The 26,469-nt window shown below is 40.7% G+C and overlaps 1 protein-coding gene across 1 annotated transcript in view; it reads right to left on the bottom strand.

Moving 5' to 3' along the window:
- Nucleotides 1-26,469, bottom strand: part of RAB38 (RAB38, member RAS oncogene family) — a 70,074-nt gene that overhangs the window by 24,916 nt on the left and 18,689 nt on the right. The window contains exon 2 of the mRNA XM_082844931.1: nt 21,594-21,874. Within this exon, the coding sequence (XP_082701057.1) occupies nt 21,594-21,874 (281 nt within the window). The remainder of the gene's footprint in view (nt 1-21,593; nt 21,875-26,469) is intronic.

Below are 26,469 nucleotides of genomic sequence, written 5' to 3'. Positions count from 1 at the left end.
GTGCTAAGGGTAGTTGTGGCTAATGAAATATAAGCGGAAGTCAACTGGGTGGGGCTTCTAGTCAAATTTATTTTCTGAACTTCAAAAAAGAGGAGGAGTGCAGACACAGTTGTTACGTGCCTTTTGCTCTCAGTCTTTCCAGAAAACTTATTACTGCCTAGAAACCATTACTGCAGGCAGAAGTCTAAGCTATCCCCGAGATTTCTACCTCCTGGGGTACATGACCACTGAGTGTAGATGGGACCTGTAAACATGATGGAATCGTCACTCCCTTGATTACGTTACCTTATATAAGACTCCACCGTAGCCAACTGTAAAGAGATTCTCCTGCCATGTTGTGAAAAGGCCACGTGGCTAGGAACTGAGGTCAGCCTCTAGAACCTAAAAGCAACCCCCAGCCAACAGCCAGCTGTCATTGTTCTTAGAGTCTCTTTCAAATTTAGATGGACATAACCCTTCCTGAAATTCATACTTTACTTTGGTAAGCAAACTAATAGATTAAAAGCGAAACTGGAATCATAGATTGAAGCCTCAGAATAAAATTTAATAGACATTCATATAAAATCCTACACTTGGGTTCAAATTATCAATAGCTTAAATGCATAAGACCTTACCTGACAGTCTATTATTTGCAAAAAAAGGGGGGACTTTTAGATGTCCATGAGTGCATCATGTGTCAACAGTCTGATCCAGCTGTTCAAAGAAATTAGTACAGTACAATACTATCTAAAATAGAAATGTGACTTAGGCAAGGTAAGTTAAAGCCTTATTATACCATGCTTCTACGTCTGGTATGTTGTCAACAGATCTGGACACTACATTCAAAAAATGCATATGGACAGATTACAGACTATCCAGGTAGGAGAACCAGATGGTAAGTGTTCTTAAAGCCATTTCACATGAACAGGCAGGAGCTCTTAACAAAGAGAAGGCTTACAAAAGAGTGAAAAAGCATTCTGTGCTGGGCATTTGCGAAAGCCAAGTAAGTAGATGCTGGAAACATTCTAAATTTGAAAGTGCTCTACAAATGTTAAATATTATCATTTTGAACATTCTTGGCAAATAACAGCAGACTTTCAATCTACATGATGAATTTCATTTACGAGGTTTCTAAATATTATGGCCCTTTCATAGACCTGAAACTTGAATTTAGATTTAGTTAGATTTGAATAACTCCAGCCAGTCTAAAACCTAGTGAAAGCCATGCTCCTATCATACCTTAGATACCTAAAAGGAAGTGCACGGTTGACAGCATAGAGGGAGACAATCGCTTAGTCATCTTACTTGCCTACTTTGATTTTCAGACCCACTAACTAGCAGAAACACAGTGAATAAATCTAATTTTTGATGATATATGTATAGAGAGAGCACCAATGCTGTGCAATCTGTTTTTTGGTTTTTGTTTTTTTTTTTCCTTGTCCAACATCTTCCCACTGTACTAACTCAGAAGAGTAGCACAGGAAAAGAAGATGAAAACTCAGGCTAGTTCAATGTAATCTTATTAGGATTACACTACACTGAGAAGAGTCCACTCTCTTTTTTGAAGTATGTATTCCTTCTACACCTTCCTCTCTCTGTGGCCTTATTTTCTTGTCTAAATGTTGGGAGTGCCCAGAGATCAGTCCTTGGTCCTCTTACCTGCAGCCTGGACTTTTCTATTATACTCCAGAATCATATACAACCACCTACTCGACATCTGCTTTTAGATGTCTTCCAGATTTTAACATACACAAAACTGAGTCTTGATCATTCTCCCCATGGACCCAACCACATCTCAGGACCCCTAGCTCAGAAAGTGGCAACTCAACTTTTCCAGTTGCTCAGGACAAAAACTGTGGAGCCATCCCGAAATCTTCTCTTTCTTTCATAACCTTCATCCAAATTGTCAGTTAACCCTGTCTGCTGTATGTTCAAAAATACATGTAGGGTTTGACTACTTCCCATGATTTTTCTTCTCTAGATATGCAATAGAGTCCTAGCTAATCTCCTGCTTCCAACCTTTCCCACTATAATCCAAGCTCAATATAGCCACCAGAATGACTGTTTAAATCAAATCATATCTCTGATCACACCCAACGTCTTCCCTTCTCATTCAGAGCAAAACCCAAAGTTGTTACAATGTTCTAAAGATTGAACAGGACCCCATCACCTCTTACCTCATCTCTGTCATCCTAGTAGAGCACAGCCACAGTGCCTCTACCTGTGCTCTACCCTCTTCCTGGACCATTCCCCTCCCAGGAATCTATATGACTCGATACTGTCCCTCTTTCTAATCTTTAATTTTAAAAATACCTGAGTGAAACCTTCCCTGGTCACCTGTCTAAAATTGCTCTCCTCTCTGTGAATTCCTCCCTACGATCCGATGCATTTATGCCACTTAAGCTCTAGACTCCTTCCCTGCATTAATGATCTCCCTAGCACTTAGCTCCACCAGACAAACTATACATCGCACTTACTTATCTTTCTATTACTTGTGTCCACCACTACAATGCAGGCTCCAAGAAGGCAGGGATTTTATCTTTTTTGTCCAGGTAGAGCTCTTCTGCCTAACACAGTGTCTGTCACATGGAGGAGAGTCACTCAGTGATTCTTTAAAGAATGAATAAATGAAACAATAAAATACGGAGTTAGACAAGATGATTTGGAAGTACTCTCCAAATCTAATTTTCCTGTGTTTCCATGCAATGTAGAAGACATAATGACATGATAATTGGGGAATTGAGTATGGGTTTCTATGACAGTGGTAACACAAGACCTCTTCAGATTTTGCTAATTTGAATTTACTGCTTGTGTATGTCCTTCTTTACAAAAATCTGAAACATAAGAACTACACTTATAACCAGATAAAACAGACAGTGGTAATTCTCTTTCCAAAGGAACTCTTCCTCTTCAAAGGGACTCACCCAGGGAGAGCTGCCATGATGAGCCCCTTGAGGTTGCATTTAAAAATGGAATTTACACACAATGTTTCAGAAACACACTGTATAGGTAATGCTAGGCACCCACTGCTGACACCCACCTTCTCTTTCATTTTGGAAACCCTGAAGAACATGAAAGCTAAATGACTTGCCTTATGATTCACAAGATTGTGCCTACACTAGGAAATTCAAAGTGACCCAAGAATTAGAAAAGTTCTCAACAGAACTTCCTTCCCCTGTAGCAACCTGTGACAGGCAAATTTATTCTCAAAAATGATTCCACTTCATTTAGTTCAAGGACATGGATTTAAAGCTCTTGATTTTTCTGTCAGTGGCTTTGCTACATTGTTCCTAGAACAATCTAATCACTTCAGAATACCCCTGGACACGTCAGGCTAACCTCATCTTTGACCAGCACCCCAGCACGTTAGGTCAGTGAGCAGAGTGCTGAGGAGTGGCTGCTGCTACTTTCCACTTATGTCTAATGGGCTATTGATTCCCACCCGCCAATCCCAGCAAGTTCTCCCGAGAAATCAATATCTCACTAGTCAGTGAAGCAGACAGAGGTGAAACAAGGGCTTGGAAAGGCAGGGCTGCTGCCCACAAATCTAAGGGTGCTTCAGAGATGGCACACAAGAGACATCAAAGAAGGTGAAGGACCACTGAACAGGGACAAGCAAAATCAACACTGAAGAAAATGAAGAAGCACAAGAAGGGGGAAAGCAAACATGTCTCATTAACAAAACCCCTCCTGAAACAAGGAAGCAATCCCTTCCAGAAGGTTCTGACAATGGTTTTGAGAGAGGAGACAGAGGCTTTGCCATGAGTTTTCTTTTAGAAGGAGAAAGCTGGGATAGAAAGCACCAGCTAGATCCAGAATCACTCAGACCTGAGTTTAAATCCTAGCTCTGGTACTCCTTTGGGTAAGTGACTTAAATCCTGCTTCAGTTTCTTCAGTTTCCACATTTAAAATGAAGATAAAATAACCTCAATTTTAAAAGAAACTGTCATGAATTAAATTATATAATGACTAAGATTGAGTCAGAGATAAACAATTAGCAAAAGGTCAAAGACCATGGGCACCTTCCAGTTAAAGACAGCAGACTGAGGGAATATATTTATTTATTTTCTGAAATGAAAAATTCTGAAATTCTGAAAAAATGATTTCAAAGAAGCAAAATATTTCAAATAGAATCTCAGGAATTAAAAGAATGAGGAAATGTGCACAAGCATTCAAGAGATTTCAACACATTTTTAGAAATCTGAAAGTAACGGAGAGTAGTAGATTTACTAGGATGTACATAGCATGGTCTATAGGGTTTGTAGAGGGAGATATGAACAATCGGAGAGCTCAATAATTCCCACAGAATCCAAAAGAGTCCCAAGACTCAAATATTGGGAGTGGTTGAAATCAGGAGGACTAGTTGAAAGTCAGAATGGGAAATGTCAACCACATCCCTTCCCCATACTTCCATGTAGAATACCAGCAGCTAGTCATCGACACCCCAATTCAAATACTGGTTTAACTTCTGAATAAGCCAAAGAGAAAAGACTTGAGACTAAAGACATACCAACTAATTTCCCCATGTGGGTGGTATGGGATTGAAAAAGGAATTAATTAAAAGTCTGTCAATATGGCAGCTGGGCTATTACTTTTCCCCTCACAGAACTCTTGCATCTTCACCCTTAGCAGAGAAAAGAGTTCTTTTGAGAAAAGACCTCTGAGAGCTGACATCTAGGAGTCCCCAGTGACTACTAACCTAAAGTGAAACCCACTAGTCAGTAATCAACGTAGCCTCTAATCAACAAGCCTACTTATACACACAGAGCTTGGTATCTGCTTTTGATGGTCTTGTTTCTAAACGTGAATGTTCTTCCAAAAATCATCAGATGTTTAAGGGGAACAATCAACATAAAAGAAAAGAACAAAATGGGCTGAAAAATAACTACTGAAATAGGTAATGTGAGAAACAAACCAAAAAAAGGTTAAGAAACTAATTGGTATCTTCACAAATACAGGAAGCTATTACATTCTTAACTAAGAATAGGATGCTACAAAAAAGAACAATCAGCAAATAGGAAATCTCTTCCAAATTAAAACTATGATTGCTGAAATAAAAAATTATAATGAAAGAATAGGAATTAAGTCAAAATATATAAAGAATAAAATAAAAATTAAAAACTGCCGAAAATATGAGAAAAAAAGTGTAGTAGGTTCACAGACTCAATTCAAAAAGTTACATCAAACTAGGAGTTCCATAAAGAAACAACAACAACAACAACAAATAGGAAGGGGAGAAAACTACCAAAGAAATAACCAGGAGTAAAGAGATAATCCCCAAAACTGCCTTAAAAAATAAAACAGCATACATACAAAGCTTTAAGAACCAGAATGGTCTGAAATGTCTAAAGCACAATGCTAAATGCTATACTACAATGGAGCAATGCCTTCAAGGCATAGGGGAAATCATTTTCAACCTAGAATTCTATACCCATATAAACAGTTAAAATTGTGTGAGGGTTAAATACACATTCTTGAAGATATCAAGGACTCAGAAATGCCCATTCAGCTCTTCCTAAGCAGCTGCAGGAAGTTATGTTCCAGTAAAACAAGAATATAAAACTGGGACCCAGGCAGCAAGCTATCCTACTCAGGAGAATGACAAAGAAAAGCCCCAGGATTACAGCTGGGTTGGGGCTCCAGGGCAGTCAAATTGGATGAAGAAAATAGAGGACTCTGGAATGGAGGCCACCAGGACAAAAGTAGTCTTGATAGAATAAATAATATGGTGGACATTTTTCCAAAAACCCTAAGGAAGAAAGATGGCAAATTATGTGAGTGAATAATGTTTTCCTATCTCATGATACGTACTATGATTTTTGTTATAATTCAACTACAGGCAGTGATAGAAATCTACTGGTGAAATGGGATGGGAGTTAGCAGTCAAGTAAGAAAGGTAAATCCTCATTTAGTATAGTGGGTTATCAGTGGGTATGTCTAAATGTATCACATCAGGGAATAGCAATATTAGACTATTATGTAGACATATGGAAGTGAAAAAATAACAGGAACAGAGGGATCTGGGTTCTAATTCTGGCTCTGCCATTTGCTAACCATACGGTCTTGCATAAATCATTTAACTTCTCTAAGCTTCAGCTCCTTAATTCGTAAAATGGACATAATAACAGCACCTAGTTCACAATGGTTTGGGGGAAGTAAGTGAAATGCTTCAATAAAGCACTTAAAACAAGGCCTGGTAAGAAGAGTAAGAATGTATTTCATAAATATACATTTTTACTATTATTCTTAATAGCAAGTCTCTGTGGTCTTGTATTGACAATTTTCTGATGACTAATAAAGCTAGGTAACTGCAATAGTGACATGTTCTTACTTAGATATCTTAGGATAAAGATATTTGTTTTTCTCTGGCTCACTTCACTTAGTATGATCATCTTTAGGTCCATCCATGTTGCTGCAAATGGCATTATTTCATTCTTTTTATGGCTGAGTGATATTCCATTGTATATATGTGCCACATATTCTTTATCCATTCATCCGTTGATGGACACTTAGGTTGCTTCCATGCGTTGGCTATTGTAAATAGTACAACACTGTAAATCAACTATATTTCAATAAAAAAAGTAAAAGTAAAGAGTTCAGGCTTTGAAAGCCATCGGGCCTCTGTTGCAACTACTCAACTCTGAGTAGTTGCAACTACTCAGCTCATCGGGCTTCCCTGGTGGCGCAGTGGTTGAGAATCTGCCTGCTAATGCAGGGGACACGTGTTCAAGCCCTGGTCTGGGAGGATCCCACATGCCTTGGAGCAACTGGGCCCGTGAGCCACAACTACTGAGCCTGCGCGTCTGGAGCCTCTGCTCTGCAACGAGAGGCCGCAATAGTGAGCGGCCCGCGCACCGTGATGAAGAGTGGCCCCCACTCGCCGCAACTAGAGAAAGCCCTCGCACAGAAACGAAGACCCAACACAGCAAAAATAAATAAATTAATTAATAAACTCTACCTTAAAAAGAAAAAGTTTTAAAAAGATGAAAAGCCTTGTCCTTGCTTTTTAAGACACCCACAGATTCCTGAAGGTGGCTTCCATATGCACCTCTGCACAAACCTGTTAAAAAGGAGCTCCTCCCAGTGGTCCCCTTGGATCTTCCTTTGGGGACTCTCTTAGCCTGGGTGACTCAGATCAAATATCAAGGAAGTTGCCTCATTCTCAGGTAGAGGTAACACCTTCTCCTTCAAGTGCTCTCACAGCTCTTATAGAATCCACCAGTTTTTTTTTTTTTAACATCTCTATTGGAGTATAATTGCTTTACATTGCTGTGTTAGTTGCTGTTGTATAACAAAGTGAATCAGCTGTACATATACATATATCCCCATATCCCCTCCCTCTTGCGTCTCCCTCCCACCCTCCCTATCGCACCCCTCTAGGTGGTCACAAAGCACCGAGCTGATCTCCCTGTGCTATGAGGCTGCTTCCCACTAGCTAGCTATTTTACATTTGGTAGTGTATATATGTCCGTGCCACTCTCTCACTTCATCCGAGCTTACCCTTCCCCCTCCCTGTGTCCTTAAGTCCATTCTCTACGTCTGCAAATTTATTTCTGTCCTGCCCCTAGGTTCTTCAGTACCATTTTTTTTTTTTAGATTCCATATACATGTGTTAGCATACGGTATTTGTTTTTCTCTTTCTGACTTACTTCACTCTGTATGACAGACTCTAAGTCCATCCACCTCACTACAAATAACTCAATTTTGTTTCTTTTTATGGCTGAGTAATATTCCATTGTATATACGTGCCACATCTTCTTTATCCATTCATCTGTCGACGGACACTTAGGTTGCTTCCATGTCCTGGCTATTGTAAATAGTGCTGCAATGAACACTGTGGTACATGACTCTTTTTGAATTATGGTTTTCTCAGGGTATATGCCCAGTAGTGGGATTGCTGGGTCATATGGCGAATCCACCAGTTTTAATGGAACTTCCTACTGTATTGTAATTATTCATTTTTATGGCTTTTCTTCCAGGAGACTGAGAACTTCTTAATGAGAAGAAACTGTGCCCTTTATCGCCAGTGCCTCAGTGCTTAGCAAAGTGCCTACCTGAATACACAGTAGGTATTCAAGGAATACACCAGGAATGAATAAATGAATGAATGAGTGAGTGAGTGAACAAAGTCTAACACAATGCATCTTAACCAGTGTGCACATCAAAATCACCAAAGGACTGTTTTGCAAAAACATACGATCTATGCCCCTCCAGACATCTCCGAGAGTAGGGCCGAGGCATCTGCAGTGCATTTTGACAAGCTCCTCAGGTGTTCCTGATGTACAGCTCTGTTCAAGAATCACGTCATTGCATAGAGTTCTAGACTAGATCTGAAGTCTAGGCCTCATTTCTGCAATGAAAATCATTGAAAAGCCTCTCTGGGACTCTGTTTATTAGTTTAAAAAAAGGACAAATATGATATTGTGTGCAGCTCAAATGACAGTAGCTGAAACAAGAGGTGCATATAAAACAAGATTATGAGAATTTCAGTGAGGAGGAAACCGCTAAATGCTGGTTCTCGGGTGTGAAGGAGGAATATGCTGGCTAATGAAATCTACAGGCTGATGGCAGATTTCTTACAGCATGCTATGTGGAATCACCACACAAAGAATCCTGCAGTTCCCAGTTTGGGCCCAAAGCACTAAGGGGGACTGCTTCCCTCATCTTCATTTTTCTTCTCTACTTCCTGCTTCACACCGTGGGGCACTGTAATCTCCCTGCTGTGCAAAGTGTCTAGAGAGCTTTCTGGATAAAAGGAGTTACATAATGTGGAGTCCTGCTGGGAAATACAGCAGTAAATTAAGTTTTCTGCTTCTTCACAGTTCTCTAAGGACAGAAATACTCCACAAGGGGCAGGGAAAAGTATAATATGGTAAAGGAATCCTCTGAATAAGTGCTTGAAAAGCAGTGCTGCAAACCATTCTGTTCCATCCAATAAACACTGACCATGTGATCACCCACCATGTACAAGCCAACGTGCTGGTGGGTAACCAGGAGGATTTCACAGTGCAGCGCAGGGACCAGGTCCATAAAGAAAGAAGTTTAACATATGTGGCGAGAGATAGGAGAGACTACCTGAGAGCCAGTAACAGATGATGCTTGAGCCTAGTTCTAAAGGAAGAGTGAAAGACAGACAGGTGAATAAGTGTGGGAAGCATGTTCCAGGAAGGGGGAATTCCGAGATGTGAACTTGATGCAGTTTGGTATCACTAGGGGATGAACGGAGGGACGAAGTAGCCAGGGATAGACCTGGAGAGGCAGAGAAGAGCCTCACTATGGGGGTTTCTCTGCTCAGGAACTTGGGGTTTCTGAAGGATGAGTAACCTGTTTCTGTGGGTATATGGCTTGGATGTCTGGGTGGATGTAAGTTCTCCTAACCAGATGATCTGATTTGCAGAAGAGCTAATAAATTCAGTTTCCAACATATTGGATTTGAAGAGTTATCTAGGTGAGATCCAGGGAGAGATCCAGAGGGACATGGAAGTCTGAAGTTTGGGAAAGAAGACACGGCTGCAGGTAGAGATCCAGGAAGAAATCTGACTCCAGAAGCAGAGTCTGATTGTATTTAATCATTCCCTGAGTCTGGGAATGGGAACTGTGGTCTACTAGTGAAGACCAGAGACCATATTCCGTCATGATCTGAACTCCACTGCACCCAGGCAATATTTTCATTCCCAAAGGCACCAGGATTCTACTTGCTTTTTCCATCCTCCTTCACCTACACTTTTCCATACAGCTCACCTCTGCTGCAGATTAAGCTCAAGATAGGATAGAACCTCAGAAGCTACCTCTCGTCTTTGAAATTCTGAAAGATAGGCCTTTTTTCCTTAAAAGGTTTTTACAGAAATAATTATGATGGGGAGCTAGAACAGGATTTTTTAAAAGTGCAAACATGGGGGCTTCCCTGATGGCGCAGTGGTTGAGAGTCTGCCTGCCAATGCAGGGGACACGGGTTCGAGCCCTGGTCTGGGAAGATCCCACATGCCGCGGAGCAACTAGGCCCGTGAGCCACAAGTACTGAGCCTGCACGTCTGGGGCCTGTGCTCTGCAACAAGAGAGGCCACGACAGTGAGAGGCCCGTGCACCGCGATGAAGAGTGGCCCCTGCTCGCCGCAACTAGAGAAAGCCCTCACACAGAAATGAAGACCCAACACAGCCAAAAATAAAATAAAATTTAAAAAAAAGTGCAAACACGGAAATCTTACAAAGATTTCAGACTCTCCCTACCTCTAATATTGGCTCCCTTTCTTAGACGCACCAGGAAACTCATCAAGTCCTTCTGAACTCTTCTTCTGTCCTTTAGAATAGAGCTTATACCGCCCTCCCTTCAGTCTCCAATTTCCTCTAACTAAAGCTCATCATTTTTCCTGCTTTTGGTTCCTGTTTCCAGACCATGCAGAAGAGCAACACACTCCCAGGGGCAACATCTCTCATCACACACAGTGATCCTCAAAGGGGATCGGTGGACAGCAGTGTACCATCGACTGAGGCATTTTGCAAAAATCTGAGGAGAAAAGGCTCCCTGGTCCCTTCATCCTGGTTCTGACACTCTACCCCAACAAAGGATTCCTGCTCTAGCTGAATAGAACTTTTTCTCCAGGAATCCCCTAATTCTAACACATTTTTCTAAAGATACCATTAGAGAGGAATTAAGCAATTGAAGGCACATGGGCTGGCTTTAGAACAGGGTCCATGCTTCAGTGGGCAGGATTGTCTGGGAAGCCCCTGAAACTGAGAGCAATTTTTGCATGCATGTATATTTTCTTTAGAAAGACCAGTCATTTATTGCATACTAATCTTCCAGGCATTTCACGCTTATTAGCACTGATTCTTATAACTACCCCATAAAGTATTATCTCCATTTTTCATATGAGAAATGGAAGCTCAGCATGATTAAGGGTTTGGCCCAAAGCCACATAGCTTTGGGTCTGAGGCAAGAGCCTGACCCCTATCTACATGGCATCCAAGCCCACACTCGCCATACTCTGCCAAAGTGCCCCTCCGTGCTTCTCAGCGTCCTTTCTCAGGTTCAGAAATCCATGGTGATCCTAGAGCCTGGGTCCAGCTGAGGACAGGGTTGTTTCTCTGGGACCAGAAAGACACAATCACTCAGAGCGACTCACACCCTGCCTCATCTCTCTAAGCAATGCCCATCCATTAGAAGAGAGGGCTGAGCCATATCATGTAAGCCAGCCCAACAGTTAGCTATCTAACTGGTGCCCCAGACATGTAGGTGGGAGAGAGGAAGTCCCTTAAGGAAATCTGTAGGGGCTATATGGTGTGGGTAGGAAGAGAACAAAGATGTGGCAAATCTGGAATTTCCTAAGGCGAAGACCACAGAAGGATGGAGGCAGAAGGAACTGCATGTGAAAAGGCACGGAGATGAGCACTGGAAATGCTAAAATTCAGAGACTAAAGTATTAGGTGGGTGGGGAACAGAGAAGGCAAAACTCTGCCTTGTGTCAAACCATGTCCCTTAGCATCAAACCCTCGGGCAGAGAATCCTTAATAGACTAGAGAAGCCTGAACCCAAAGACTCAACAGTTTCTTTTTTATTATTTGTTTATATCTTTATTTATAATTTTATCTCTGTCACTGTAAAAGCAATATAATCACATTTTTTTAAAAAATGGAAACCAGAAACATGAAAATAAAATCACCTACATGAAACCAGAAACATGAAAATAAAATCATCCCACAATCTAACAACAGTCATCATTTGGCAAGAATTAACTCCTAACTTTTTTCATACAATTGCATATTTGGTAAACATACAAAACTCAAAAGACCACCCTACATGATTTTTCTTAAAACTGCCAACTAACTAACAGGAACTTTTAGAGGATTTAGAAAATTCTAACATAAAGCATGACATCTGAGGTTTCGCAGCCTCAGTACTATTGACATCTTGGGCCAAACCATTCTTTGGAGGGGTGGGAGTTGGGAGGCTGTGTGCTGTGCACTGTAGGATGTTTAGCAGCATCCAGGGCCTCTACCCACTTGATGTGAGTAGCACCCTCCTCTCCCCGATCAGTTATGACAACCAAAAATAGTTCTAGACATTGACAAGATCACCCCTGTTAAGAAGCACAATTCAATAATACTAAAAACAATCATTTAACAAAAATATGCCTGTGCCTTATTGGGCCTGGTCTTTTCTGGAGGAGTGGTGAGCTCTGTCTTGATCCTGTCTGAAAACAAAGATTCCTTGTAGGCTTGTTCTCGTGAATCTCTGTGAGGTAGAAGATATTTGGAAAGTAAGGTGTCTTATCTTTGAGCCCACCGATGATTAATTACTAAAGACTCCCTACTGCTAAATCCAGGGGTGTTTCTCCCTTTCCTGTCTCACACCCAGAGCTGGATGTGTTTGGACAAAACAATATGAACAAAGAATGGCAACTGCCTCTGCCTTGTACAGTCCACACAAAGGGAATATCAGGACAAAAGCACAGAGACGAGGGAAAGGCAAGTGGCTGGCAATGTACATGCGAGAAAAGGCCTCTTCATTATTCAGTCCCTTCAATAATTCCAGGTGAATTGCTCTACTTTGTTACATTTCCTGGAAGACCTATTTACATGTCTCTGTACGTGTCATTAGACTTTAAACTTTGAGACCGGGCTACATTTTACCTTATCTATCTATCTGTCTATCTCAATCCCTGGTCAACCGTTTATCATAAATAGTTATTGTATAATTAGGCCAGATTGGAAAAGGCTATACGATAGTGCAGTGTGGTGATTGGGTGTACTCTGAGCACATCTGCCTTGAAATCCCAACTTTACTACCTACCAACTATAAGATCTTTAGCTAGTCATTTATGTTCTCCAATTTAAACTTTAATCCCCTCATCTGTAAAACAGGACTAATAAAAGTACTTACAAGACTGTTTCAAGGACGAGCTATTGCATGTAAAGCCACAAGCACAAAAGAGAAGCTAATGCTATTGTAAGACATGAGTGGCAAACTTTAATGAGTAGATGGCCAGATCAGATGGTAAAGAGTTCAGGCTTTGAAAGCCATTGGGCCTATGTTGCAACTACTCAACTCTGCAGATGTAATGGAAAAGCACCCATTGATAACATGTGCACCAATGAGCATGGCTGTGTTCTAATAACGCTTTATGAAATAAGGGCAGGCCACATTTGGTCCACAGGTAATAGCTTGCTAACTCCTTTTTTCAGGTGCCTAAATTTGTTTTGTTTTGTTTTGTTTTAACATCTCTATTGCAGTATAATTGCTTTACAATGGTGTGTTAGTTTCTGCTGTATAACAAAGTGAATCAGTTATACATATACATATGTCACCATATCTCCTCCCTCTTGCGTCTCCCTCCCACCCTCCCTATCCCACCCCTCTAGGTGGTCACAAAGCACCAAGCTGATCTCCCCGTGCTATGCGGCTGCTTCCCACTAGGTATCTATTTTACAATTCATAGTGTATATATGTCAATGCTACTCTCTCACTTTGTCCCAGCTTACCCTTCCCCCTCCCTGTGTCCTCAAGTCCATTCTCTACATCTGCGCCTTTATTCCTGTCCTACCCCTAGGTTCATCAGTACCATTTTTTTTTTTAGATTCCATATGTGTCTCCATATGGTATTTGTTTTTCTCTTTCTGACTTGCTTCATTCTGTATGACAGATTCTAGGTCCATCTACCTCACTACAAATAGTTCAATTTCGTTTCTTTCTATGGCTGAGTAATATTCCATTGTATATATGTGCCACATTTTCTTTATCCATTCATCTGTCGATGGACACTTAGGTAGCTTCCATGTCCTGGCTACTGTAAATAGTGCTGCGATGAACATTGTGGTACATGTCTCCTTTTGAATTATGGTTTTCTCTGGGTATATGCCCAGTAGTGGGATTGCTGGGTCATATGGTAGTTCTATTTGTAGTTTTTTAAGGAACCTCCATACTGTTCTCCATAGTGACTGTATCAATTTACATTCTTATGTGTCTAAATCTGAATCAAGAAGTAGAGCTTACAGAAGATTCTTGAACTAGACTGTAATGAAATCAAAGTGATTCCTTGGGTAGGTTGAGTTTTTAGCACCATGCTGTACAGACTACCACGAGCGAGGTCTGGAGACTATTTAAAGTTGTCTAAGCACGAAACAGGAAGGACCTGCGCTGTAGGTAATGAAAATGTGAACCACGCAGGCGAGGATGACAAATGCAACTCCTGCCTCCTGCACACCAAGCTGTGGTTATAGCCTCTGAGGGTCTGTTTCTATTTTCCTACAATGTCTTAGTTATAATTGGATCTCATATTATTTAGCAAATTATTAGCACAGCCCTAGAAAACCTCTGGAGAACCAATTAGCTAAAGATAAAAATTAAAATGTTATTCTTAATTTATACTGATTCCTAAGCAGGTGAGTTGCTTGAATTCGAGACTCTTGTACTTAAGCTACTCTCAATTTCAAGAAATGATTCCATTTTTCATGCAGGGCATTAAGAATCTGTCAAAAACGATGATTCAAACAGTTGTACTACACACTAGTGGTCATTATATGAAATGATCATGACTATTAACCATTGCCATCATTTCCTTTAATGATACCTTCTAACTTTGCTCTGGTTTTGCATTTTTAGGTTGGGCCCTTCCTTTTATGTTCCTAAGTACAACTAGCTCTAAGCAGATCGGCTAAAAAAATAAGGTTAAATGTGCTGTGTCCCAGTTAAGTCAGGGGAGGCACATCCTACAACCCCATCTAAAGTCTTTGGAGATGGATGCCTAAAACGTGGCCTATCTACTTCCCTTAGGGAATTCTGGCATTTTAAGAGGAACAGGCTCCTAACAGTATGCTCTGAATCCAGAAAAGGCTTAATACACATTGTTCACAGCACAGACCTGAATAGTCATTCAATACAAATTGTGTTGAATCAATGAATGCACCAGTGATATCAAGAATTTTTTCATGGATTGACATTTAAAAATTGGGAGTAACCAGAAATGGCCTACTACCCAACTTAAAAATAAAAAGATTTTTAAAAAATGATTTAAAAAGGACTTAGAATAACTGTCTACCCATACTCAAGTGCAATTATCTATGCATTTCCAGTTTGTATAAATGCATTATGTATGTCTTCTAAAAGCCTATAAGCAGATATGATGTGTGATCCTACCCTTCAAGCAGCTTCTAGAAAACTAGCTAATTAACTGCTGCATATTTTAGCTTTCATAGCAATTTAAAAATAATAATGGAAAAAGCTCACTAAACAATGGAAGACAGAAAACTTTCCCTTTAAAAGATAATTCTAGGCCAGTATTTCCTAAGCATGTTCTATTAGTTTGTTAAGTGTTCTATGTGGCCAGAAACATTTACAAACTGCTGCATGGTATAGTCCCCTTTTGGAGGAGATGGTGAAAAAAACTATTATATGTATGACACACCATCATTTTAGAGATACACACTGACTAGAGGACATATCTTGATTCTGAAATGTTAATGTAGGAAGGAACAAAAAGCATAAGTTAGAATCAAAGAAATAAGGTAGTAACTCTATGGTTTTAGGGAAATCACCTAAGTCTCAACTTTTTTTTAAATGGTAACAATAATAATAACCTATTCTATAGGATCATGCTAAGGACTGAATGAGTTCATACACGTAAAAATCTGTACACAAAGTTAACGTACAGCAAACAGCAAGAAACATATTCATTTTTATTACTGGAGGTTCAGAATGTACATAGGATATCAAAGGCCTGAGAAGTCCTACAGCAAGGGGGACAGTGAAGCTGGATTTCTTTTTTTTGTTTGTTTTTTTGTTTTTTTTGCGGTACGTGGGACTCTCACTGTTGTGGCCTCTCCCGTTGCGGAGCACAGGCTCCGGACGCGCAGGCTCAGCGGCCACGGCTCACGGGCCCAGCCTCTCTGCGGCATGTGGGATCTTCCCGGACCGGGGCACGAACCCGTGTCCCCTGCATCGGCAGGCGGACTCCCAACCACTGCGCCACCAGGGAAGCCCGAAGCTGGATTTCTTAAATACATTTGACCATGTATATTAATCCAGATTCTCAGTCGCAAGATTCAGAAGCCGATGCTGGCTAAACATGAAATCATTTATTCAAGGGATGTTGGGTAGCTTGCAGAATTACTCAGCAGGCTACAGAAACAGTAGTCTAGAGAAACCGGATCGAGCCTAAGCTTCCAGAAACTCAGATCCTACATAGAACAGGCGTGATAAGGACACTGCTGCCAGCTACCACTGAGCACTAGGTCCTGTAATCTGCAAAACTCCAAGGAATTCAACTTGAATGCAACTGTTCCTGGGGCCAGCAGTGATCCTGTTTCTGTGTCAAGCATAGGACTCAGCAAACTCCACTATCTCCCAAGGATGGAGGTCTTTTCTGCCACCGACCTCCCCAGAAAAAAATGGGTTCTGCATTGCACCCTCTTCCTCTAGTTGCTCACTTCTGAATCAGTATGATCTGTGGAATCTAGGTCATATGCCTGTGCCCTAGCTGCAAATAAAGCAGAGGAAGAAAGTTTTATGGACTCTTCCCGGGGAGGGGAGCCTCCCGTGACTAGAAGTTCCCCAAAGGTAGCAAATGTGTTTAACAGTTACTGGAAACCCAAAACACATGACAAATGTCCACTACACTGTGAAACACCTACTCCTCCGTCTAAAAACTATAACTTCTTACAGAGAACACTAGTGGGTATATTCCTTCCCTTAGCAGGACACACATCAACATCTTTCTTTTTAGCTCCAGGGAAGAGACTAAACTTCAATAGAGTTTAATGTTAGAAAGTGTCTTCTAGGGCACCCATTGATCTTAGAACATTCTGAGATAGAGGGTGGGCCTAAAAGTCACTATAACTAGGGTAGAAACAGACAAGGAAATCTGCCTGGAGTAGGGCATGAGGTGGAGGCTGCATGACTAGAGGGCACTGCAGTTCTCTCTGTGATTGCTGTTCTCATCACCGCTTGGGTAGATCCTATTTGCCCCATTACTTCCCCTCTACACTGGCGTTTTCCTGGTGTCCTGTTTCTGAACACAACCACATGGGAACCCTACAGCATAAGAACAGGATGGAGCAGCCTGGGAAGGGCTGAGATATAGAAACAGACCCTTCCTCTGAGTGCATGTCTTGTGTGCACCAGAGCCAGGTACAGATGGGGACACCCGGACCGGCAGATGGGCTGTGGGGACAGGTGACAGAGATAATGTGGTATGTGTGTGTGGCGGGATCAGACGTAACACATCAGGGACCCCACGTACATTCTGTCACTTAATCTCACAACAACTCTAAAAGGTAGTTGGATGTGGCCATAGAGTGAATCCAAAGGAAGTAGCTGGTGGAGATTCAGGCAATGGGCACCAGGAGAGCACCAGGTAAATGGGTCAGAATGTCTCAGGGCCCCATCAGCCATTGAGATGGACCCGAAAGACAGGATTCTCAATCTTGGGAACGCAGCAACAAGAGCAGACCAGGGCCCTCATTCTAAATAGACAAATCTGCCAAAACATATTATAAAGACTGAGCTTGGGCACAGGAATGCATAAAAGAGCCATTATTAGAGTTAAATATGATGAGGACAGTGAGATAGACGTATCAGAGCTCCTGATCTATAGGCTGACCATGTAAATTAAATTACAGACCAGAAATGGGGGGGTTATTAATAAGTATGCTAGGACCACAGGCATAAACAAGGAATGTTCCATAAAATGGGACATATGATCACCCCAGTTATATATTTCCTGGCCCTAGTGAATCCCCAGGCAGAATTCAACTAAACACGGCTAAGAAAAGGAAAGAATGCAAAGGTTGAAAACTAAAGAAAATCTGACTTAAGAGAGACTCTTTTTCTTTTCTTTCCTTTGGTTTTTAATATTTGAAGAGATGATGTGAAAAATCAGAGATGCTAGCATACATTTATTTTTTATTTTTTCTCTCTTAATTCACAGCCAGAGGCTACCACGATTATTCCAGCAACAGCACAGGCAGGAAAATTCTTGTGGAAAGTTTCTTTAGAAGATTGAAGAGCAAGAGGGTGAATTTCCCTTGGCAGTGGGGTCAGCAGCAAGAAGGAGGCTAGTCTCAGTGACAAACTCCTTCAACACCCTGCTAGTTTCAGCTTCAGGTATGGCTGAGCTGATATATCCACAGGATTTCTCCAGGATGTGGCCATGAGGACAAAGCCAGACGTTGTGGACTTTGGCTCATTAGAAGTTTTGGAAACGTAAAAAAAAGGAAATCAGATGTTTATCACCAGACTGACTATGATGTCACTCAAGAGGACTTTCGTTGTTAGGAGATTCACTTTCTAAGAGAAAGATCTTATGGGAAATGTTCCCTGATCCCAAAGGTAACCAACAAATGAATTGGTAGCTGTCTCCAAATGCTGCCATCTTAGCTTCAGGCAGACGGTTTGATCTGGGCCTCTGTTTTGTACATGCTGAAATACTATCCTTGGAAAGTAAGTAGAGCTTTATCAGAGATCTTTTTTCAAAAAAGACTTTTTGAACCATTTGACACACCAGCTTGTCAACGCTGCAGTATTGTTCCTGCGTGTCTAGGTGTCAACTTTGAATACTAACTTGGCACTGGGAAGCCATTTTCACTATTAAGACATTCAGAAGGACAATTTCAACAGCAGTATGTTTGGAGGAAAGAGAAATGTGGGTTCTACCTTTCACAATGAGGCCTTGTACCCTCTTGGTCATATTAGCAGTTCAGTGCCTTGTGAAATTCCCTCCACCCTCTCTCCATACAAAGCTTCTCTTCAAAGTTTACACTTGCAGGGATTTAGAGGATTAGAAATCCAGTATTTAAGTACATGGCGGGTCAGCCAGGCCTTAAGTTAATGAACATCATGCCCTTAAGCAGAGTTTGACACTGTAATTGTTGTGCAAGGAATGTCAGAGTGAGGTGAAAGAAAATGTCCAGAACGTCCTTTGTCCCACAAGCAATTTCAACCCTCCCCACAAATTTATAGGTGTCTTCCTTCCTTTTATTTTCCTGTTAGCACTTACTGGCTATCCATCCGCCCCCCCACACCCCAGATTTTACTTATGTTTTGTTGTTACTGTTATACATGAAGTCAGGATTCTGTCTGTTTTGTAAGTTTCTCTATTCCCAGTGCCTGGTACATAACAGGTGTTCCATAATGTTTGTCGAATGAATGAATGATGGAAGACTCCCCTCCTCATATAAATATGAGTCATTCAATGGATGGACCTAGAGATTGTCATACCGAGTGAAGTAAGTCAGACAGAGAAAGACAAATGTCATACAATATTGGTTATATGCGGAATCTAAAAAAAATGGTACAAATGAACCTATTTACAAAGCAGAAATAGAATCACAGATGTAGAAAATAAACTTATGGTTACCAAGGGGGGAAGGGAGGGGATAAATTGGGAGATTGGGATTGAGATATACACACTATATATACTATTTATATACTATATATAAAATAGATAACTAATAAGAACCTACTATATAGCACAGAGAATTCTACTCAGTACTCAGTAATGACCTATATAGGAATAGAACCTAACAAAGAGTGGATATATGTATATGTATAACTGATTCACTTTGTGGTACAGCAGAAACTAATACAACATTGTAAATCAACTAAACTCCAAGAAAAATTAAAAAATAAATGAGTCATTCAATATCGACCGCCCTCCAGATGTAAGATAACCAATTAAGAAAAGGAGTTCTCCAAAATTCTACTCTGTTACCCCTGTGCCTGGAGGCTTCAAAGTATGGGGCTAAGGAATAGGTGAATGGATGAATTCACCCACATTTTGGAATATTTTAAAAAGCCGGACTAACATCCAAGAATCAGTCTATTAAAAATATAATATTTCTTAAATTTCTATAACTTAATCATATCTGCGAATGTTGCTTGACCAGTCTCTCTTTACAACAATAAATTCTTCAAACAAACAAACCAGAAAGGTTCAACGAGAGCCAAGAAGTAGAAAATGACAGATACTGTGTCCTGAATCAAAGGGGAAAAAATCCTAAAAAAACAGGGGAAACAAAGGATTTTAAAAGGAAAAAAGGGGAAAAACATACAAGCACACTGGGGCCTCAAGAAGGAAAACAAGGAACGGAGAAGTAAAAATTTCTGAACATAAGGCCAATTTAGAGACAGCACTGAGAGAAGGCAGGCACTGAGACTCTCCATGAAACAGCTGAAACAAAGGAACATCCCAACTATGACAAAATAAAGAGGCACCACCACCTTTTCCTCCTTCTCCATCACCTCCCACCCCAAGTGGCTGCTTACTCCTGCTGGTGTTTACACTTTAGTGATATCCTCATATCAGGTTTTTCTTTGTAATCTCTAAAGCCATTACCTTAATTCAAGGCTTTGTCATTTTCCCGTAAGAATACAATAACTACCATGTGGCTCTGTCTCCAGGTTTAATTGCCTCCAATCTACCTTTCCATAGTCCCCAGGGCAAATCTGACCATTCTACCCTCTGTAAAACCAGTCAGAGGCTCCTCCCCAGCCTATCTGAATGATGTCCATTCAAGCTATATTTTCCAACCATTCTCTGGTGATGCGCACAAATATTCACAAGTCCTAAGTGTGAATTTCCGTAAGTGCAGAGACAATGCCTATCTTATTCACCGCTGAATCCCAGACAACTAGCGCAGTGCCTGTGCTCCACAAGTATTCAGTATGTGTGTTCCACAAATAAAAAAAAATGGAAAAATCGTGATATAAAGCTATGCAGAATGCAATCTTAATAATGTAAAATGTGCATATATATTTATATGCGCAAGAAAATCTCAGAAAAATGTAGTAAACCATTTACTTTTAATTCATGCTTTTTAAAAGAGTTTTCAAAATGTAGGATGATACTATTTTTCTCTCTGATACTGAGATACAAAAATATAAACAGAGACAAAAGGGAGTAGAGCAAAAATTGTGCCCCCGACACGTCAGATAACAGCATGGGGCCTAATGGGAAGCGTAAAACCCCTCACCATGCCGCACTGGATGCTGCATCTTCCAGCCCTGACGCTGCCCCACTTCCTGCTACTCCTCTGCCACCCGGGAGAGTGAACAGTACCAAGCCACACTACGCTCTTCACGTTGGTATTTGCCATTTACCCTCTCACCCCACTCTTCCAGTATTGCCAGCGTGCTAGTTCTGTGTTCTCGCCATCTTTTCACTTCTAGGGCCAAGCCCAATCCCCAGCAGACAGAAGAACGTAAGTGCTGCTGGGGTAAACTAATTCGTACTTGAATGAAGCAGTGACACTGAATGTGAGGCCCATTTCTTTCACTGACTCTAGAACCACACTCACCTAACAGGGTTGCCGTGAGGACTAAATGAGAAAATGCGCAAAAAGCATGCCTGACACAAAATAAGCCCTCAGTAAAGGAACGCGGTTATTAAACATTATCAGTGCGATCACGCCCACGTTGCTTTGCTGCCTTAGCCACAGTCATCTTAAATGGCGGATCATAGTTCCACACATCCCCTTGAAATGAGAAAGAGCTGAAAGCAGCTTGGGAACTATAAATCGCTAAACGAACACACACTATTAACATGATGATCATGACGATGATTATATGCCATTTTCTTTGTGAATCTTGCCTACAGTAAGTTTATCCTTTAAGGTCACATTACCTTTGCTGATGTTTCAAACCATCCTACGAAACCATGCTCCTTGCAGAACTGGTCCATCTTGAGGCCATTGTTCATGAGCACATCTTTCCCCTGGTCACATTTGTTGGCCAACAAAACCACGGACACTGGTTTGCCATTAGGGAGGCTTAACTTTGAGTCCAAATCATTTTTCCACTTGGTCACTGCTTCAAATGTAGCTGGTCTGGTGACATCGAAGACAATAAATGCACCCATAGCTTCTCGGTAATAGACCCTCGTCATGTTTCCAAATCTTTCTTGACCTATCACCAAAAAGAAATAGAAATCAAAAACACGTTACAGTTGTAAACTGAATCATACATGGGAACCTAATAAGACCTCGTATGAGCAGACCACTCAGTAGAGTGCTTCATTGCTTATCTCTAAAGAATGCACTCAATATGAAGTCAGGCAGCTCCGTTGTCGATCTTTGAGTCCTGAGGGGATTCATTCACTTAATAAGTATTTATTGAAATGTCTGTGTACCATGTAACAGTCCAGAACTCTGCTAATACAGTATCCCACTAGCCACATGTGGCTACTTCAGTTTCAATTAATTAAAACTAAATAAAATTTAAAATTCAGTTCCTCAGTCACACTAGCTAGCTACATTTCAAGTGTTCAATAACCACACATGGTTAGTGGCTACAGTATTAGACACCCCAAGAGAGAACGTTTCCATTATCATAGAATGTTCTATTGGACAACATTGTTCTAAATACTTGGGATACAATGATTAAAACATGAAAATCCCTACCATGAGGGAGCTTACATTTTAGTGGGACGATAGATTAGTATGTTACAAAGGCATCCACAGTCAACGTTAATCAAGGATAACAGTAATAGCTAGCATTTATTGTATGTTCACTAACCATCAGTGATGTGATTCCCATAAATAACCATTAAGGTACAATTATTAGGCCCATTTTAAAGTGACAAAATTGAGACCAATATGGCTAAGTAACTTGTTCAATTTATACAGATGGTAAGCTTAAGAAGTTACAATTCAAATCTGAGCTTTTTGAATCCAGAGTCCATAGTCATTTACCAACATTGAATACTCTTAACCACTGAGCCATAGTCTTATAATACTATCTCTCCCCCAAGTTTATATAGCAGGAGTGTCCCATTCAACTCAACTGAACAGATAACAGATATTTACGCATCAATGCCAGTCTCTGAGCTACATGCTAGGATTACAACAGTGAACTTGAGGGCCTATACCCTTAACTAGTCTACAGTCTATGGGATAAGGAAAGCACTCTGACATAGAAATAAACAAACAAAGAAATAAATAAATGGATTAGTCTTAGGCCAATCAGCTAGAATCAGTTTTGCTCTGATTCTTAACTTTCTAAATGAATATTGGCAAATTTTAAACACACTAAGTTTAGCTTTCCCATCTGCAAAATGGCAGTAATAATATGCACCTCACAGGGTTGTTACGTGGATGAACTAAATTAACACATGTGAAACATCCAGCACAGTCCCTTACAACTCGTTGGTACTTGAGTTTTCCCTCCCTTTCTTCAGCATGTTAAAAATTATGAAAGACAATATGACAAAGGTAGTGAAATCAGAGTTCTAGACCAGAGTTTATGAAAGAAAATTACAGGAATTTGAGCTGGTCAACCAAAATGAACAAAATCCTATTGCTTATAAGTCTATCCACTAATAGTTGCTGAAGACAGGAGCTGTCGAAGACTGGGTTTATATTTTCTGAACCCAAAACTCCCGAAGTGCATGACCAAAGTTTTTTAATTCTGATTTGGGAATTTCTTTGTGTTCAGAGTCTTATGAAGTTTTAGAAATTAAAACAAAGTTAAGTATGTATTGAATAAGTCAACTTATCTTCAAAAATAAAATGCTGAAACTGGCATGTATCTAAGAACATAGGTCAACAAACCTTTAAGAACACTTTACACTTAAGTTTGTGTTCAAGGTTTTGTGACGGTGAGTTTTAATTCAAGTTATCAAATTCTTTTGTAGGTCATGTTCACACTGGCATTAGCATTGTGGATTGTAAGAGAAACTGATCCGTAAGCACTTAATGAAAATGCATGAAGGTCAAGGCTTCCTATCCTAGTGTGTGAGCCTGTGTGCTCAAGCATGTATCACTTGAAAGAAGAACACTTTGTCAGGGCCAGCTCATGTCCATCCGAAAATATTTCTTACATGGGTTATACTAGCATTTAAAAAAATTTCCCCCAGTCATCTAGTCAATGAAAGAAAGTGGTATAATACTCCTCATATGACACAAAACCCACAGATGAACTTTCATTTTTTCCAATGAGTTCTTAATTTCATTGTTTTCCTTTTTTTTTTTTTTAGTTCCTTATGCATACAGTGATTTCCTTTGATACTGATCAGGGTGGCCATGACATTTCAGGAAGATAGGGGAAAAAGGCCCTCTGTTATCATTCAGAACTCTGAAGGCCTCTAGGCTTTTTAAGGATGTCTTATGATCCCTTTCAGGGAACTAATCAGATGAAGGGCAAAGTCATGGGTTATTCAATAATCTGCTTGTCCAGGGGTTTTCATAGTAGAGTAAGGCAGCCCTCAAGAAGAAAGATTTTACATTTCAAATATACGGCAAAAGGTCATTTTTAAGACTATGCAGAAAAGCACACTCTAGGCTTATACCTTCATAGGGATTGTGTGCGTGTGTTTGAGTTTGTGAGGGTATGTGTGTCAGATCAGAAACAGGAAGAAAAAAGTTTGTTTCTAGAAAGAAAAGACCTTTGTATATTGAGGTCACTGGGCCAGGAGACTTGGAAAGTTTGTATTTTTGGCATTCCAGCAAGAGGTCACATTCAGCCCAGGGCCTTTCCAGCACTCATTTTATCCTGCCTTTGTCAGCTGACAGTCCTGTCTGCTGTTTCTTAAGAAAAGAATGACAACCATGTGACTCTTCGTGAGTGCCTACATATGGACAAAGTACAGACCTGATGAAACTATCATAGGTGGTTTACGTTAAAAAAAAAAAAGACTGTAGTTCAAAAAAATGCCATTGGAGTTAAATCACTGATTCGACACACATTTACTGAATAATACGATCCAGGTTCTGTGCTTTGCGCTGCAGATACAGAATTTTTGTCCTTGAGGAACTTCTAAACTAGGAAGTGTTATACTGGATGCATGGACCAAAAATGATCCAGGTCACCATGTAAGTCCCCATTTCTTGTAGTCTCTAAGCACACACTCCATAGCCATGTAGATGCGGCTCATGATTCAGTTCTCAGCCTCAAGGGATATTAAACGACAGAGCAATCAACTGCCTCACAAACGTTAGTACAAAGCTTGTGGTAATAATTTGGATAACCTCCCACAGGAGGCACTAAATTGATGGGTCAGAAGACAGGGCATCTTCATTTTAATCCCTCGTTACCAGTGCAGTCTTAGACAACTGTATTTCTCTCCCTGAGACTCAGTTTTCTCATCTGTAAAATGAAGTTATTCTGGCCGATCCCTACAGCCCCTTTCTGTTTTCATGCCTTCTACCCCTATGATACCACCATTAAATCAACATCTGGTCCTCTGTTCCAACTGCATGAAGGGGCCCATTTGGTGTCATGGACTCAGCTAAAAACATACACCAGCAACATAGCCATAGCGTGTATTTAATATTTTTCACTTGATAATTAGTACTATCCGGATGCTCTCAGCGGGCATAACCAAGCAGTGTACCTGCTAGATGACATAAAAACAACAAGAGGGTTTTCTATTAACCAGCTAACTCTGTGACCTCAGATCAGCCACTTCACCATTCTGAGCCTCCGTTGGCTCATTGGTAAAAATAAGGAACTGGAATGGATACGTAAACTAAATTCATTATTACCTCTGACAACCCCTTTTGATCAACCTCCCCAGTATGCAGGCATCCAGCTCTCTACCTCCCATTCCTCCTGTGTTCCCCACACTGGTTCACAGCATCACCATCCACAATGCCACCCAGAGTGGTACCTTCAAGTCATCTTCCAACTCCTTCCTCATCCCCATATCCAAAGGGTCTCCAATATCCTATCAACACTTCCATTTCAAAGGGGGCTCTTGACTTTGCCCCCTCCTCTCCAGCAGCACTGCCACTGATCCACTTCAGGCCATCAATGCTCCTCATTTGGACCACTGAAAGCTCCTAATTGGGGCTCTCAGCATCTCAATTTTTGTCACTCCCTCTTTCCCTTAAAATAAATGTAAATATAACACAGGTTTTTAGACAGTTGCCATTCAGGCAGCATAAAAAATCACCTGCTGGGTATATATAAAGGAAATGAAATCACTGCCTTGAAGAGATATCTGCACACCTATGTTCTTTGCAGCATTCGTGACAATAGCCAAGACATAGAAACAACGTAAATGTCCGTCGACAGATGAATGCGTAAAGAAAATGTGCTGTGGTCGTCTCTCAGTATCCACAGGGGATTGGTTCCAGGACCCACTAAAGTTACAAAACTCTTAGGGTGCTCAAGTCCCTGATAAAATGACCTAGTACACCCACCCTCTGTATCTGCAGATGTGGAATCTGCAGATACAGAGGACCAACTATATACATGTACAACAGAATGTTATTCAGTCATAAAAAAAGAAGGAAATCCTGCCTTTTGCAACAACACGGGCAAATGTTATGAGAGCATTATGTTGAGGAAATAAGTCAGAGGAAGAAAAATACTGTACAATCTCACTTATGTGAGGAATCTAAGAACGCCATAAACAGTCAAAATTCATTAAAACAGAGAGTAGAACAGTGGTTGCCAGAGGCTAGGGGATGGGAGAAATGGGGAGATGTTGGTCAAAGGGTATAAACTTCCAGCTGTAAGATGAATAAATTCTGGGGATCTGATGTACAGCACGGTGACTA

This window comes from Leucopleurus acutus (assembly GCF_964270905.1).
Source record: "Leucopleurus acutus genome assembly, chromosome: 8".
Taxonomy (NCBI): domain Eukaryota; kingdom Metazoa; phylum Chordata; class Mammalia; order Artiodactyla; family Delphinidae; genus Leucopleurus; species Leucopleurus acutus.
This window is presented reverse-complemented; position numbering and strand designations above follow the sequence as displayed.